Here is an 18115-nt window from a genome sequence, read left to right as displayed (position 1 = left end):
GTTTTACCCTGTCCTGTAGGGTCACATGGACTCGGTGACAGTGAGTGCTGAGCGTGCCAGTGTCGCACTGCCTGTCCCCCACCCACACCCCCGGGTGTATTGCCCACTTTAGGCAAACAATGAGAGAGAACGTACCTTTTCCCAATTCCAGCTGCCTGTTCTTCAATGAACACAATTTGAGAAAGCGGAATGGCCATACAGCATTCCTGGGAAGAAACCAATCAAGATCAAGAGTCATAAGACTCATCAGACATTCTGGTTCTGGATAGTTTGAATGTCAGAAGTCCACAAGGTACTTAATGAAAAGATTTAAAATGTCATTTTGTTCCTTAAATACACTTACAGAAAAACTAAAAAAATCAATAGTGCAAGGGCAAACAAACACTCTTGCTGGGTGCAATGACATCTGTAACTACCGTGTATTATCATGAATTAGCCAAGTTTTTCAGCACATTTTTAATGTAGTTTTTGTAGTAAAATTAGGTGCCTCGGCTGATATTCAGGTCAGCTTATACTTGAGTATATACGGTACTTTGTTTTGTAGTATGTACACTTTTCATTTTAGTTTTATTTTGGTAACATAGGAAGGGGTACCCAAAGAAAATCAGAAATTTTTTTCAAAGCTACTTTATTTAAATTTTTCAAAGTACCCTCCATCACACTTAATACATTTGTCAAATTTGCAACTCCATTCTTGGAAACATTGTTCAAACTCATCTGTTTGGACGACTAACAGTACCTCCCTCATTTTTTCCTTCACCTCTGTACTTTATCCAATCGCTGTCCTTCCATGTTCCTCGTCATTCGTGGAAACAAAAAGAAGTCACGCGGAGTGAGGTCTGATGAGTAAAGGTGCATAGGGCAAGAGAGGATGCTTTTTTTTTTTTTTTTTTTTGCCAAAACTGATGCACTGAGATGGCTTCATAAGCAGGTGCATTGTGGTGGCAAAACTAGTCCCCCGTCTACCACAAATCAGGCCTTTGTTGTTGCAGTTACACAATCTTTTCAGAACCTCTAAATAGAAAGCTTGATTAACAGTTTGACCTGTTGGAATGAACTACAAATGCACCATATCCCTCCCATTAAAAAAACAAATGAGCCTCATCTTGATCTTTGATTTCACTTGGTGAGCTTCTTTGGGGTGAGGTGACGATGGCATTTTCCACTGGATTGATTGATGTTTGCTTTGGGGGTCGTAAGAATAGCACCATGTCTCATCACCAGTAATGACCTTGGGAAAATTATCTGGGTCACTTCTTACCTGTTCTTTCAAAGCATGGCATGTTTCACTTGCTTTTTGCTGGTCAGTCAGAACTCAAGGCACAAATTTCGAAGCAACCTTCCTCATTCCCAAATCTTCTGTTAAAATTCACTGAAACAAGCCCCCAAGATAGTCCAGATAACTTCCCCATCTTTTCAATGGTCTGTCATCAGTCTTTGAGCACAAGTGCACAAGTCTGTCAACATTTTTGTCCCTTTGGAAAGTGGACAGACGTCCAGAATGAGGTTTGTCATCCATCGACATTTGACCTTTTTGAAATGAGAAGCCCATTCATACATTGTTTCCCATAGCTCTGTCCTTGTAATCTCTGTTCAACATCTCAGCAGTTTCTGCAGCACTCTTCCTGAGCAGGAAACAAACTTTCACAGATGCACGCTACTCTCTTAAATTGGTCATCACAAAAAAGAAGGTTTGAGCAAAATTGCTTTTACCAAAAAATTCACTGTGACCAGAGAGAACCTTCCCAGGCGACGCCACTGAATGCAATAACTCAGAGCTGGTAGCTGGATGCTAGCCTAGTGGGGAAAACGCGTACTACGAAAGCTCTGCCCACTGGCACTTTTCCATTTCACTTTGGGTACCCCCTCATATAATCAGCAACAACAAAAAATGGCATGTTAACCCTTTTGAAGTGTACAATTCAGTGACATCAACTACACTCACCATAGGATGTGTAACATCACCATTACACATTTCTAAAGGTTTTTCAGCACCTTACATAGGAACTTACTGCCCCCTTCAGCAACAACTCCCATTTCCTCTCCCTCTCTGGCCCTGGTCACAACTTCTGTCTCCTGCATTTACCTAGTCTAGGTATCTCCTAGGATCCCTGGCGATATAGTGGGTTACATACTGGACTCCTAACCTCAAAGTTTGCAGTTAGAAACCACCAGGCAGTCGCTCCTCAAGAGAAAGACAGGTCTTTCTACGCTCCTAAAGAGTTGCAGTCTCCAAAACCCACTGGGGCAGTTCTGTGCTCCACTGGCGCGTTATGAGTTGGAATTCACTCGATAGCAGTGAAATTTTGAGGTTTTGGTGATTTATCTCCCACAATATGAGTCCTTTTGTGTCTGGCTTACTTCACTTGACATGATGTGTTTGAGGTTTACCTATGTCGTAGCCTGGATCAGAGTTTCCTCTCACTTTCTAGTACTATTTGAATACTATTCCATTGTGCCACATCCTACCACTCTTTGGGGAATACACCTGAGTGGAATCACTGACTCAAGTGGAATTCAATGGCCGAATTTTTTATCATTAAATACTTTTATTTGTGGCCCTTACATCTCTTATCACAATCCATACATCCATCCAGTAGGTCAAGCACATTTGTACATATGTTGCCATCACCATTTTTAGAGCACTTTCTTTCAACTTGAGACCTTGATATCAGTTCATTTTTCTCTCTCCTTCCCCCAAACACGCTCCCTCATGAACCCTTGATACGTTATAGATTATTATTTTCATATCTTACATTGTCCTCTGTCACCATTCACCCACTTTTCTGTTGTTCATCCCCCTGGGAGAGGGTTATATGTTGATCCTTGTGATCAATTCCCTCTTTCTCTCCTGACCTTCCCCTTATCCTCCTGGATCTCTTCCCCTTGTTGGCCCTGAGGGGTTTATCTATCCTGGATTCCCTGTGTTGCGGGCTCTTATCTGTAGCAGTGTGCATGCTCTGGTCTAATCCCATTTGTAAGGTAGAACTGAGGTCATGATGATGGGGAGGAGGAAGCATTAAAGAACAGGAAGAAAGTTGTATGTTTCATCAGTGCTGTACTGCACCCTGACTGGCTCATCTCTTTCTTGTGACCCTTCTGTGAGGGGATGTCCAACTGTCTACAGATGGGCTTTCGGTCTCCACTCCACGCCTCCCCACCACCCTCCGCCCCATTCATATTGGTATGATATTTTTATAGGTCTTAAGACGCCTGCTACCTGATCCATCACCACCTCATGGTGACGCAGGCTGGTGTGCTTCTTCATGTGGGCTTTGTTGCTTCTCAGCTAGATGGTCACATGTTTCTCTTCAAGCCATGGCCAAATTTTTAAAAAGCTGCCAAACTATTCAGCCCAGCAGCGGTGCCGTATTACATCGCCATCAGCAAAGCCCAGTGATGTCAGTTTCTCCCCTTCTCACCACGACTTGCTCTTTTATATTTTTCTGATCATAGACATCCCTAGTGAGTAGGAATGGCAGGGTACTTTTTTAAAATAATATTTGGAAAAAATATATATGTAATATTTACTTCCATGGAAAACAATAACTCAACAGATAAATCAAACTCATTTTAAGTGTGTATTAAATGGGAAATTTTTCTTATTTATCATTTTCTGTATTTCACTTATAAACACATAGAATATTTAACCAAAAATACTGAAATCTCACTGCCATCCAGTGAGATTTCATAGTGACTCATAGTGACCCTATAGGGCAGGGTAAAACTGAAGTTCTGAAAATGAATATATATTTTATCTAGTTATAGTTTTGCCAAAAATAAAGCAAGCAAACAAAGCTTAGTGCTTTAAAACCTACAGCAGATGCAAAGAGCTGACTTACATGATTTTTCTGGTCTCTCCAAAGCAGTCGGTGTGTACTAAGAAGGAGGGTCCCAGCATCCACTTTTACCTAGGAAGATAAGAGCATCACGGATTATTAGCAGCGTCACTGTTGTCCAGATGTCCTTGTGACTTGTACTATTCTGAGTAAATCATGGATGAACATTTTAGAATTAAGTTGACCACAAGTTATAACAAAGCAATATTACACATTTCATAAGTATATTTTTTTTAAAGTGAAGAAAAGATCAATGCCCTCAAGTTAATTCCAACTCACAGCACCCTGTAGAGGGTTTCTGAGGCTGTAAATCTTTACTGGAACAGACAGCCTCATCTTTCTCTAGCAGAGCAGTAGTCTTAAACTCCCAACCTCGCAGTGAGCAGTTCAATACTTACCGGACAGTGCCTTACACATATGTATATGTGTGTATTATATAACACATGTGTGTGTCATATATATAGTTTTCATAGTTAAGAACTAAGTGGAAATAACCTAGATGTGTAACAATAACCAGAAACAAACCAACTTACTGCCATCAAGTCAATTCCAACTCAAAGCAACCCTATAGGACAGAGTAGAACCAAGACTATACAGCTTTACTAGAGTAGAAAGCCTCTTTGTTCTCCCACACAGTGGCTGGTGATTTTGAACTGCTGACCTTGCAGTTGGCCCAACACATAACCACTACACCAACAGGGCTCCTCAGGTCCCTAGTGAAGGATATAAAAAACAAACCACTGCCATGGACTCAATTCCAACTCATAAAGGACTTTGTTGGACAGACAATGTACTCACAGGCATCCATGAAAAGAATAGTTACAGACTGGGCATTAATGTACATACTGCATTTGACAAAATATAACTGTCAGATTACCTTACAATTCAGGTAAGTTGTTAAGAATGTGGAAACAATGTATTTTCAATCAAAATATGATACTGTTAGTAGATTAAATGAAAAAAAAGCCAGGCTAAGAACAAAATGCATAGTATGTTGGTAATTGGGTTAGTCTGGATACATTAGAGAAATAAATCCACAGAAAATCATATGTATAAAAGAGAGTTTTATATAAAGGGTAAGTGCACATCAAGAAAACATCCCAACCCAGTGCTGCCCAAGCCCACAAATCCAACATTAGCCCATATGTCCAACACCAATCCACAGAGTCCTCCTCCTTCTCACAAAACACACACAATGACGCCAACTGCAGGAAGAAAGCCGAGTCAGTGAGCATGTAAGCATCTCAGCGCTGGCAGGGTTTCCACACAGCTGCTCCAGCACCCAGGGCTGCATCAGGGTAGTTCCATGTGGCTTCTCCTCAGGGATGTCTTGCAGGAAGTGAGCCTTGCCAGCTGAAGCAGGGAACTGGCTAAGGCAGCTGCACCCTGGTCCAACCATCAGAAAGCAAGAGACCCAAGAACTAGAAAGGTGAGGCTCACCGAGCTATTTCTCTCTCTACCCTTTAATTAACCCCACATGTGTTTACCGGCCAGGATGGCACAGTAAACTTAATAATCTCAGTAATTCATTGTTTTAAAAAGAAGAAACAATATATTTTAAATATAAATACTTGTTGCGTCCACATACAGTGCTCTCCAGAATGGTAATGCTAGTTGATTCTCAAACAATCTGCTGGCCAAGAGACAGTTTTAACTTTATACTCTTCAGGATCTTTTCAAGATTTGATATGGAACTATACTTTGTTGTTGTTGTTGTTATTGTTAGGTGCTGTCAAGTCAGGTTTGACCCATTTTGTACAATAGAAACCCATTGTGTACAATAGGTTTGAGCCCATTGTTGAAGGCACGGTGTCAATCCACTTGCTAAGGGTCTGTTTTCACTGCCCCGCTACTTTACCAAGCATCATGTCCTTTTCCAGGAACTGGTCTCTCCTGATAATATGCCCCAGGCACCTGAGACAACGTTTCCTCATCCTTGCTTCTACGGAGCATTTCGGCTGTACCTCTTCCAAGACAGATCTGTTTATCCTTTTGGCAAAATATACTTCCATGATACTTCCAATATTCTTCACCAGCACCATCAAATACATCGATTCTTCTTGGATTTTCCTTGTCCAATGTTCACCTTTCACATGATGCACATAAGGTGACTGAACATACCAGGCTGGGGTCAGACACACTTGGGTCCACAGAATAACATCCTTGCTTTTCAACACTTTAAAGAGTTTTTGTGTTACAGATTTACTCAATACAATGTGTCATTTCATATCCTGACTGCTGCTTCCAGATAAAATCCTTGAAACAAACCTATTCTCCATTTATCATGATGTTACCTATTGGTCAAGTTAGGGTGATTTTGATTTTCTTTACATTGAATTGTAATCCACACTGATGACTGCAATCCATGATCTTCAATGACCAAGTGGCTCGTGTCCTCCTCACTTTCAGCAAGCAATGTTGTGTCTTCTTCAGGTCAAAATCTGTTCATAAGTCTTCCTGCAATCCAGTGTCTAAGCACACAGATTGAATAAGTATAATTAGAAGCTACAACACTTGACACGCACCTTCCCTGATTTTAAACCATGTAGCATTCCCTTGGGCACAACTGCCTCTTGATCTGTGTGCAGGTTCTGCACGAGCACAATGTAGTGTTCTGAGATTCTCATTCTGCTCAAGGCTGTCGGCAGTTTGTTAAGATCCACACAGTTGAGAATGCCTTTACATCGTCAGTGAAACACAAGTCAACATGTTGTCTGGTAGTCTCTGTTTCAAGACCCATCTGACATCAGCAATGATATCCCTTGATCCACAACTTCCTCTGAATCTGGCCTGAACGCCTGGCAGCTCCATACCGCTGCAACCATTGTTGGATGAGCTTCAGCAAAATTTTACTTGCATGTGATATTAAAGATATTGTTCCATAACACAACATTCTGTTGGGTCACCTTTCTCGAGAATGGGTACCTTTCTTGAGATGGATCGTTTCCAATCAATTGGCTAGGTAGCTGTCATCCAAATTTCCAGGCACAGATGAATGATTGTTTCCAGGGCTTCATTCCAATTGGTATTCTGTCAATGCCTGAAGTCTTGTTTTTGTCTAATGTCTTCAGTGCAGCTTGGGCTTCCTCCCTCAGGACCAATGGTTCTTGATCATATATGCTACATCTTGAAATGGTTCAATGCTGACTAATTCTCCTTGGCACATCTTGAAATGGTTCAATGCTGACTAATTCTCCTTGGCACAGTGACTCTGTTTAGCTTTGCCATCTTCTTTTCATGCTTACTGCATCATTCAATATTTTGCCCATAGAATCTGTCCATACAGAAACTCCAAACTTGAATTTGCTTCCTTTAGTAATTTCAGTGAAAACATAAGTATCTTTTCCCTTTTTATACTACCTTCTCAAAAACCAAGCTCACTGCCATAGTCGATTCTGATGCACAGTGACCCTATAGGACAGGAGAGAACTGCTCCTGTGGGTTTCTAAAACTGTAACCCTCTAAAGGAATAGAAAGCTACTCTCCCAAAGAGCAGATGATGGTTTTAAACTGCTGACCTGGTAGTTAACAGCCCAAAGTGTAACCTTTACACACCCAAAGCTCCCTACCTACTCAAAAGTGGCATTTAAAACTTTTATAAAGCTACAATACAATCATAAGGTACGTCTTTAGGTCTGTCACCCCAAATGCTTAATCCTCATAATTTGTTCCTGTGCACTGAAAGCCATATTAATAAATCAAGTTTTGGAATCTAAATCCAAGAGATTAGCAAATCAAACCTGTGTGTTTTTGTTAACACAAGGAATCTACTGGAAGCTTCTATTCACTCTGATTACTTGAAAGCGCAATTAGCCACAAGACATGGCATGCCTCGACCTTTTCCAAGAGTCTTTGGTGATTTTGAAAGTGAAAAGACTGGACCCTTTTATATGGCGGCCTCACAACACAAACGGTGAGAAAAGCATTTCAATGAGGGGGCAGTTTATCATAAATAACTTGAGTTTAACCAAACGTGGTTAAAAGGTTTAACAAGTTTTTAAAAATAAGAACATTACACAAGGGGACTTTTAAAACGTTCACGCAAAATTGTACATTTCTAAAATTCCATGTTCCCGGGATATCATTAAAAACACATACACAGAGAGCATTGCCACCAAGTAGATTTAAACTCTATAAAAAATAGCAGCCAAAGCGCTTAGCCACTGTGTCATTCCAATAAAAAAAATCATACATTTACTTATGTGTGTAGTTGGCAATATAAGATATTCATAATATTCACATAAAAATGGACTTCAAATTTGTTAATGTAACATGATCACACACATGTACAATCAGATACACAGAGAATATGAAAAAATAATTGCCTGTAGTTTTAGGAAAACTGAATATTTAAAATTTCTTCTTTGCTTTATCTATATTGAACAATTTTGTTATTTGTCCAATAAAATATAAAAAGCTATGTTTGATACAGGAATATAAAACTTCACATAACCCTGCAATGCATGCAATTGTTTTTTTGTTAAAGCAAACACACACAGAACCATTGGTCAAAACAGGTCTTGCATAATAACCAATACACTGTTTTGTTTTTTCACATGAATTGTATAGGATGGTTTTCTATGACTGGGCTATAAAGGCACATGGGTTAAAGCACCTGGCTGCTAACCAGAAAGGTCAGCAACTGGAATCACTAGCTGCTCCAGAGAAAAGAGATGAGGCTGGCTGCTTCCACAAAGATCCACAGCCTCACCAGTAGAGAAGTGTGAGGGGCCGGCCCCAAAGCCAACTATCTGGACAGCCGCCCCTCCCCCTAGAACATACTTCAGAGGACAGCACTGAAGCTACAGCTCAGGGAGAGGGACATGTCTGATCAGAACACACGGGAACACATGAAAGGGTCGGAAGAGAGGGTGAAGCACATCCTGGCCCACCAAGCCTTGAGGACGATATCCCTGCTCAGGGCAAGCAACGCACAGAGGATCATATGACTGGCCCCACTACGAAACACAACATCCCTCACTGACCCATAGTCCAACAGGGGACAACACTGGAGACAGTGTGGGAATAGCGCCTGATCTGACCCCGCCATGCCGAGGCAAAACACTAAGGGCATGCACAGAACAGCAAGGGGCACAGAGCAAGGAAGTCCCCAGGGAATACCAAAAACAGACTTTGGGGCCAGGGCTTGTGTGTTGCACAGGGTTCTCTAGAGAGACAAACCAGACTGCTAGTAATTATATATAAATATATTTATAAAAATAGATATATAATACAGAAATGAACCGTTAAATTATATACAGATAGATAATACAAGAAATTAACAGTTAAATTATAAAGCAGTGAGACACTAGCAGTCCTTTAAGGCTTGAGAGCCGCCAGTTGCCAGTCCCCTTCTGTAGAGAGAGCTGGGCTATATAAACCCAGGCAGCAAACAGCAAAGCAGGTCCCCAACTGTCATCAACTATCTGCCCCCAGCTCCAGAGATGAACATTCCATCATGTGGGCTTAAAGGGACCTCAACTTACAGTGACACAGTCCACAGGCTAGGCATCCCACAGGTAGTGTACCCCTTTAAACTGAGGCACAGAACAAGCAAGGCGAGGCTCACCGAGCCATTTATCCCTCTGCCCTTCAGTTAATCCTACTTGTGTTTATCGGCCAGGCTGGCACAATAAACTATCGCAGCTTGGCACCCCATCAGACTCAACTGGAAAACACTCCTAAAGATCAACAAACAGACCTCAAACTATTTACAGGTTTTACTTTTTTTTTGTCATTGTTTTGTTGCTTTTGTTTTCTTTTATTGCTTTGTTTTGCTCTGTCTTGTTTTTATGCATATTATTATCTCTGCAGATCTATTTAGATAAGATAGGCAGGATACAGGTCTGTCTAAATAAGATAGGCTGGATGAACAATCTGGAGGAGAAAACAATGGGATCCACAGTTCCAGGGGGATATGGGAGAGGGAGAGTTGGGGGGAAAGAAGGTGGGGTTAGAAAACCCAGGAACAAGGGAACAACCAGCGATCCAAAATTGGTGGTGAGGAGGGTGTAGGAGGCCTGGAAGGGCTTGATCAAGGGTAATGTAACCGACAGGAATTACTGAAACCCAAATGAAGACTGAGCATGATAGTGGGACAAGAGGAAAGTAAAAGGAAATAGAGGAAAGAACTAGGAGGCAAAGGGCATTTATAGAGGTCTAAATAAAGGCATGTACATATGTAAATATATTTATGTGAGAATGGGGAAATAGATCTATGTGCATATATTTATAGGTTTAGTATTAAGGTAGCAGAAGGACATTGGGCCTCCACTCAAATACTTCCTCAATGCAAGAATACTTTGTTTTATTAAACTGGCATTCCATGATGCTCACCTTCCCTACATGATCACTGAAGATAAAGTGGGTGAATAAGCAAATGTGGTGAAGAAAGCTGATGGTGCCCCGCTACCAAAAATATAGTTTCTAAGGTTTTAAAAACTTGTAGGTAAACAAGTGGCAATTTGGCTCCGAAGCAACAAAGCCCACTTGGAAGAAACACACTAGCCTGTGTGATCCCAGGTGTTGAAGGGATAGGTATCAGGCATCAAAGAACAAAAAATCAAATCATTGTGAATGAGGGGGAATACAGATTAGGGACCCAAGACCCATCTGTAGGCAACAGGACATCCCCTTACAAAAGGGCCACAGGGAGGAGACGAGCCAGTCAGAGTGCAGTGTAGCAATGATTAAACATATAACTTTCCTCTAGTTCCTAAATGCTTCCTTACCACCACCACCCCCCCGCCCCCCACCTGACCACCACTATCATGATCCCAATTCTACCTTACAAATCCGGGTAGACCAGATAAGAACTAGAAACAGAGGGAAATCAAGACAGATGAACCCCTCAGGACTAGTGGTGAGAGTGGTGATACTGGGAGGGTGGAGCGAAGGTGGGGTAGAAAGGGGAACTGATTACAAGGATCTACATATAACCACCTCCCTGGGGGACAAACAACAGAACAGTGGACGAAGGGAGACATCCAACAGCATAAGACATGACAAAAATAATAATTAAGTTATAAATTATCAAGGGTTCATGAGGGAGGGGGAACGGGGAGGGAGGGGAAAAATGAGGAGCTGCTACCAAGGGCTCAAGTAGAAAGAAAATATTTTGAGAAGGATGATGGCAACAAATGGACAAATGTGCTTGACACAATGGATGTTTATGTATGGATTGTGATAAGAATTGTACGAGCCCCAAATAAAATGATTTTAAAAAATCTGTATGAGCCACCAATAAAATGGTTAATTTTAAAAAAAGAAAGATTCACAGAGGGTCCCAATCAGCTGCAATCTAGTTGTCTTTTTAAGCTATGATTCTGTGTCACACACACACACACACACACACACACACACACACACACACTCCTCCGTGCCATCAAGTCAATTCTGACTCAGAGTGACCCTGCAAGTAGGGAGCAGAACTCGGAGCCCCAGTAGGTTTCCGAGGCTGTAAGTCTTTATAGAGGAGAAAGCCTCATCTTTATTCTGCAGAGCAGCTGGTGGTTTCGAACTACTGATCCTGCAATTTGCAGCCCAACATGATCCCACTATGCCGAGGCTCCTGATTATAGTATTGTCTTCATCATATGCATTAAATAAAACGATGAATAAATGTTCATGATAAAGGCGTCCTGCTAAACCATCTAGCTGAAATGCCCTCAGGGAGAGATTATTCCATCCAAGAGCTTCCACCTGTTCCGAGAAAAGACTGACGACATGTTTTTGAATCAGGAAAAACACGTCTACCTGCCACGGGCGCTTGCTTTAGTCCGGCTTCATGTGTTTTCGTTGATCTGGTTTAATATGCAAAACAAGACCAACTGAGCTGAAAATGTTTTTTTAAATCTCTATTTTGCCAATCAGTGGAGAGTTTCCTTTTCTGAAACTACATCTGAATGTATTGTTCCTATGAGCGTACATGGTGCTACATGAGAGCCCAATTGTTCTGATTAAGAAAAACGCTGCCTGTTATCTCACTGGAACCCCGGGATAGGGATGCGCATTTAAACCTCCAGCCAGCCAGGGTCTATTTCACTGCTCTGTCAATCAGCGAGATGCAAATGTAAAATGCTGCTATTGTAAGTGAGGAATTGTGCAAGTGGCCTCTCAGGTGTTCCAGTGGATTATGATCTAAACCTGATAGGCAAGTTTCGGCTGGTCGGCTTCTACCACTGAAAACTGGGATCATTTTAACTACTTGAAAGCTGTAGTGCGTGAGTAAGTTCTTCCCTGATTTTGTTTATTTCACACTGTCCTACGTATGAACATGTGTTCACTCCTGAGAGGGTGAGGGAAAATTGTTTTACGTCTAAAAGAGTAAGTAAAATCTCTCATAATTCTAGAGGCCAGTGTTAAATGCTAATGCTAGCCGTTTAGGACATCCTCGCTGACCCCCTGCCGCCCCGTCGATTCTGACTCATAGCCACCCCACAGGACAGAGAACTGTCCCTGTGGGCTTCCGAAACTGTCACTCTTTATAAGAGTGGGAAGCCTATCTTTCTCCCGTCTTTCCAAATTATACATTATTAGTATCATTCTCCTCTCTCTCTCTCTCTCTCTCTCTCTCTCTCTCTCTCTCTCTCTCTCTCTCTCTTTCTCACACACACACACACACACACACACACACACACACACACTGTTCGTGGTAGCTGTGATCCATAAAGTTCTATAGTCACTATTAAAGCTTCGCAGAGGGGCAGCGAAAAAGAGGGCGATCCTCAAGATGTACGGACCCCTGGGGGCAACAAAGGGCTGTAACTCAACAATGGAGAGGATGGCGCAGGACCGGGCAGTGTTGACTGCTGTCCATCTCTGCTGTGAGCTGGAACTGACTCGACCACAGGGAATACTGACAGAGCCCCAGTGGCGCAGTGGGCTATGCTCAGAGCTGCTAACCACAGTCATGGTTCAAGCCCAGGACCCTCTCGGTGGGAGAAAGACGAGGCTGAGAACTCCCATACAGATATAAAGTGTGGAAACCCAAGCGGCAGCTCTCTACCCCATCCTAGTAAGGTCACTATGAGCTAGAACTGACTTGGTGGTGGGGAGTTTGGTTTTTTGGTAGCGAGGAGTCCCCAGATGAAATAAAGGGTTAAGTTCCTGCAAGCCTCTGGTCATATTTTTGGCAATAATAAACACGTAACCTTGTTTTAGGTGTTTTTGTCTCAATACATCTTTTTAAAATATCTATTTCTAATAAATAGTTAGTAATAAGCAATATTTTTTAAATAAGCACACACTAACCAAGAATGGCTTAACGTTTTCCTGACCCTGGATATGACTGTAAGTTTGCGTGACAGTAAATATTTTTGGCTTTTAGCCTCAAAAATGCTGTCAACTACACTACTTTTACGCCCACTACGCTGTTTTTAAGGATCCCTGGTGGCGCAGTGGTTAAGCACCTGACTGCTGAGAGGGCGGCAGCCATTCCATGGGAGAAAAATGCGACAGGAGCTCCCATGAAGTATCTGCAACCTTAGGAGGCAGTTCTACTGCGTGCTGCCGGATGATTCTGAGCCAGAATTGACTTGATGGCGAGCGGTTGGTTTGGGGTGCTATTTTGATCAATCATCATATCAAGATCCACAAATTAAGCTACTTTTCGGTCAAGTACTATAAAGGTTCTTAATGCTCTGGAGTGGAGCAGCCTCATATAAATTAACACATTTCCTCTTCCTTTTCCTGGATATGACACAGTGTTGCTTAATTAGCATCCAACACACACCCAACAGCACTGTAACTCATGCTTGAAAGCAGCTTATCTAAAACATGCATTTCCTCCACAAGGGACATCGTTCTTAAACTCGGTTTAAGACGGTTGCTAGGTGCCATCAAGCTGGTTCCAATTCATAGCAATCCTGTGTACGACAGAACCAAACAAGGCCGAGTCCTGCACCATCCCCCCAACTGTTATGTTTAAGCTCATTGTTGCAACCACTGTCAATCCATCTCACCAACGTCTTCAACTTTCCCCCCACACCCTCGCCTTTATCAAGCATGACGGCTTTTTCGCAGGGACTGATCTCTCCTGAGAGCGGGTCTAAAGTGGGTGGAGCCAAGTCTGGCCATCCTCACATCTAAGGAGCATTCTGGCTGTATGTCTTCCAAGACAGATGTGTCTGTTTTTCAGTCAGTCATGGTACTTTCTTTTCACCAACACCACAACGCAAACGCATCCACCTTCCTGTGAGCAACTGGAGCCCTTGTCCAATCTTCACATGCGCACGAGGCCACCAAGAACACCTTGGCTGGTTGGATCAGGTGCGCCTTGGTCCTCCAAGTGGCATCCTTGCTCTTCAACCCTTTCAAGAGGTCTTGTGCAGGTTTGATTTGACCGCTGCTTCCATGAACTTGGATTATGGATCCAAGCACAATTAAATCCTCGACAATATCAACCTTTCCTCCATTCCTCCTGATGCTGTCGATTGGTCCAGCTGTGAGGCTTTGGGATTTCCTTGATTTGCCATCCATAATGAAAACTGCAGTCTTCTACATTTCTCAACACGTGCTTCAAGTCCGCCTGTTCTCGGCAAGCAAGGTCATGTCACCTGCAGAACGAAGTTCTTAAGCCTTCCTCCCATTCTGGTGCCATGTTTTCCTTCATAGATTGCAGTTTCTCTGATTATTAGCTCAACATACAGACTAAGTATGATGAAAGGCTACAACCCTGATGGCCACCTTTCCTGATTTAAAAAAAACTGAAAACAAAAAACTGTTTATTGGGAATTACTAGGTGTAGGGCACATTTTAGATTTTATATTCAACAAGTTATCAAGTCTCCCAATGGGCTGCTCTGCCCCAATTTTCCCTTTTTTTCTTTCTCTTCGTCCTCATATAGGCCTTTCCTGATTTTAAACTCCGCTGTATTTATTTCCTTATCCTGTTCCATGTACAGTATCTGCATGAGGGTGATGGAGTGCTCCAGGATTTCCATGCTTCTCGCCATTATTCAGTTTGTTAGGATCCACAGTCAGCTGCTATTCCATAGTCAATAACCCAAGGAAACATCTCTCTGGGATCCCCTGCATTCAGATCAAGATCCACCCGACACCAACAATGCTGTCCCCCGTTCCTCATCTCTTCTGAATCGGGCCTGGTTTTCTCACCGCTCCCCGGGGCAGCCATTTCTGAATGACCATGGCGAGCTGCCACGGATGTCAGAGCAGAACTGTGCGCCACACAGTTTCCCAGGGGCCTCTCAGTGGACTTAAACCACTAACCTTTCAGTTAGCAGCCGAGCACTTAACCATTTCTGCCATTTCGGGGACGCCTCCTGGCACAATCTTCAGTCAAAAACATGCGTTTCACACCGCATCACGGTCTGAAGACAAAAGGATGAGTAGGACACACTTTCTGGCCTCCAGGAGCCTCCAACTGGTCTATGAAAGACAGCCACATACACTCCTGCCTATTGAATGAGTGCACTGGACTGTTAACCTCGAGGTCAGCAGTTTGAACCCACTAGCCACTCCACAAGAGACAGCCTCAGGCACCCACAGAGACAGTTTGAGCCTGTCCTACAGGGCTGCTACAAATCAAGAGTTGACTCCAATGGGACTGAGTTTTTGTTGTTGTTTTTCTTTTCAGAGGCCTACGTGTAACTTTCCAGAGCCTGCAGCCCGGCATGAGGTCTGGGAACCTGGCAGCAGATGGCGGAAGGCAGGACCCAGCTCTCTCCCCAGCAATCAGTCAGGAGTCAACCAGTATGGGCCTCAATCAGCCGAGGGGCCGTAGCGGCAGACAGCTCAGCAACTACCTGTTTAAACAGGTCCAGCCCTGGACCACCAGAAAGAAACACCTTTTATAATTCCAGGATCGCTCACCCCCACCCCAGCCTTCAGAAGTTCAGAATTCCTGATCAGCTACCAGGGATTCACAAAAAGCCTGCCCAAGAGTCCCCCACCCCCCCACCTCACCCAACTTCTCTGCTAAAACCAACAACAAACATTTTGGGGAACAACTAGAATTTGCTGGCTCAGCAATGTTCTGCCATACAAGTACTAACGGTTGTGATTTTATATTGTTGTAACTTATCACAAGAGCCCTGGGAGCTACTGGGGGCCATTCAATGGGCTGCTAACCACACGGTCGATAGTTCAGATGCACCAGCCAGTGAGAAAGATGAGGCTGTCTGCTCATCTTTAGACAGCTTTGGGCACCCGACATAAGGTTGTCATGTGTCCGAATTAACAGGGCCACCGGTTTAGTGCTGGGTTTAACTTATCAGTTACACTGTCTGGAGGCAAAGGTGTCCTAAGGGAAGCCCTACCTAATACACAGAATAGAGCAGCGCACGCTACAAAAGCCTGGTTTCCAGGTGCTTCTGCGGGAGTCTTTGCAAGTCAACCTATCATGGGCAGCATTCAGTTCTTCTTAGTGCAGGGGCATAAGCCAACCACCAGGCTCAGTTAAAACCATCCCAAAGGTGTAAACCTGGTGGGGGAAAAATTTTAAAAAGCAACTTGTCACTCTACTCAAAACACAAAAGTGTAACTCAATTTGAGATCTGGTTCATAAAAGTGTGGAGGCAGCAAACTGGAGTGACTCAGGTTCCATCTCCAGACACCTTCAGCAGAGGCTTGAAGAGCACTAACCTGCAATAATAGGTTTGGGAGCATTTCCTGGTCAAGAGAGACTAGGAAGAAAAGCCTGGTGGCTTACAAAACTGCCGTCAAGCCAACCCTGACTCTGAATAACCCCAGTGTGTCAAGACGTTTTGTTTGTTTGCGTTTGTGTGTGAGTGTGTGAAAGTTTTAAATGCCCTAAGGGAGTCCGAGGACCTGGCACCGATTTCAGGGGTGCCATTCAATCGCTGTGGATCCCTGACCTCTGCAAGGAGGAGAATGAAAGCTTCTACAAGCATTAAGCAAGAGAAGCTAGGAATCAAGGCACATACACAAAAAGGGAGGAGAGAGAAGGGGTGCTAACTTCTGGGGATCAAAGAGGTTGGTTGTGGGTAATAAATACATTGAAACGCGAGCTAATTCCTTCCATGCAGAACAGGATGAGATTTGGGCGTTTCACACCAGTATTCACAAAACTGTTTACTTCCAGTTAATATTTCTCCTCTGAATTTGCAAATGCGTCTCCTAAGGCTTGTTTCTGTCTTACTCTGGGAAAACAACCAACGCTCAAAACGCTTTCTCTACAGTAATTTAAAAAGCACAGTAATAAGCCAAGGGCCTTTTAGCAAAGTCGGTCCGACGAGGAAAGAGACGGATAACTTTTTCAGAAACCCTTTCCAATGAATCCCCCGCCCTCTTCCTTCCCCAGGGACGGATCGGATCGGCTCCCAGAAGGGGCCACCTGAAGCTCCCGCTGCGCTGGGGTGGGTTCCCAGCCGCGGACACGCATTCTCCCAGCAAACGGCTGCAGACAGGCCGGGCCCGGTTCTCTTGCTGCATCCCCGGGGCAATTAGGGGTTCTGAACTCCTGCCAGAGACCGCTGTGGTCCGGCGCTCGTCCACGGCGTGAAAACAAAGCAGAATCCGCACGGGCAGACCCAGGCTGCGGGACCAGGGGCATCCCTGCGTGGGGTGGGCGCGGAGGGGACGGTGCCACCTTGGGCGCTCGCTGGGCACGCTTCCAAAGTTGGAGACGGCGCGGCGGACTGGGCCGGGTGGCAGGCGCGGGGGAGGCGCCCAGCGCTCGGGCCCGCGGGGTGTGGGCGCCGGCGACGAGCGGGGCGAGGCGGGCCCTCTCCTGCCCCCGCACAGACGCGCCGGGCCAGCGAGGCCGCGCGCGGGCGGGGACGCGGAGGGGCCTGGGCGAGGCCCGGGCGGCCGGGGCGGGCGGAAGAGCGAGGCGGCTGCGACCCGCGCCGGCCCGGGGGCCTCTTCCGCCAGCCGGGCCACCGCCTTACCTTTTCCTCGCCGTCGTAGATGCGCACCCCGCGCTGCTGGATCACCAGGGTCTCGTTGATCTCCAGGAGGCCGCTGGCCCACAGGAACCGGTCCATGGCCGCCAGGCCGGCCTCCGCCGCTCGCCCGTTCGCTCGCCCGCCCGCCCGCGCCGGCGCTCCCGGGCCACGAGCCGCGCGGCGGGCAGCCTGCGGCGCCCCCTGGCGGCGGGCGGGGCGGAGGCGGCAGGCGCGCCGGGCAGGAAGCGCGGGGGCTGCGGCGCCGAGCGGCCGCGCGGCTCCAGGGGGCGCCACGGACTCGGAGACGTGCACGAGCGCCCCCTGGCCGTCGTTCCTCCCGTGGCCTTTTCCACCTGGAAGTCCGCCTCCTGTGTCCACCTGGGTCACAAACCCAGGCTTGCTAAGGGAC

General features: G+C 44.9%; 1 protein-coding gene across 1 annotated transcript in view; it reads right to left on the bottom strand.

Annotated features, from left to right (window-relative positions):
• Positions 1 to 17886, bottom strand: part of VPS36 (vacuolar protein sorting 36 homolog) — a 42777-nt gene extending 24891 nt beyond the window's left edge. The window contains exons 1-3 of the mRNA XM_075562884.1: positions 17710 to 17886; positions 3843 to 3911; positions 136 to 206 (exon numbers count right to left, since the gene is read on the bottom strand). Coding sequence (XP_075418999.1) covers positions 136 to 206; positions 3843 to 3911; positions 17710 to 17805 — 236 coding nt within the window. The 5' untranslated portion in view covers positions 17806 to 17886. The remainder of the gene's footprint in view (positions 1 to 135; positions 207 to 3842; positions 3912 to 17709) is intronic.
• Positions 17887 to 18115: the final 229 nt, after the last annotated feature.

This window comes from Tenrec ecaudatus, chromosome 11, assembly GCF_050624435.1.
Source record: "Tenrec ecaudatus isolate mTenEca1 chromosome 11, mTenEca1.hap1, whole genome shotgun sequence".
Classification (NCBI taxonomy): Eukaryota; Metazoa; Chordata; class Mammalia; order Afrosoricida; family Tenrecidae; genus Tenrec; species Tenrec ecaudatus.
Note: the sequence above shows the minus strand (reverse complement) of the source record. Positions and strands in the feature narration are given on the sequence as shown.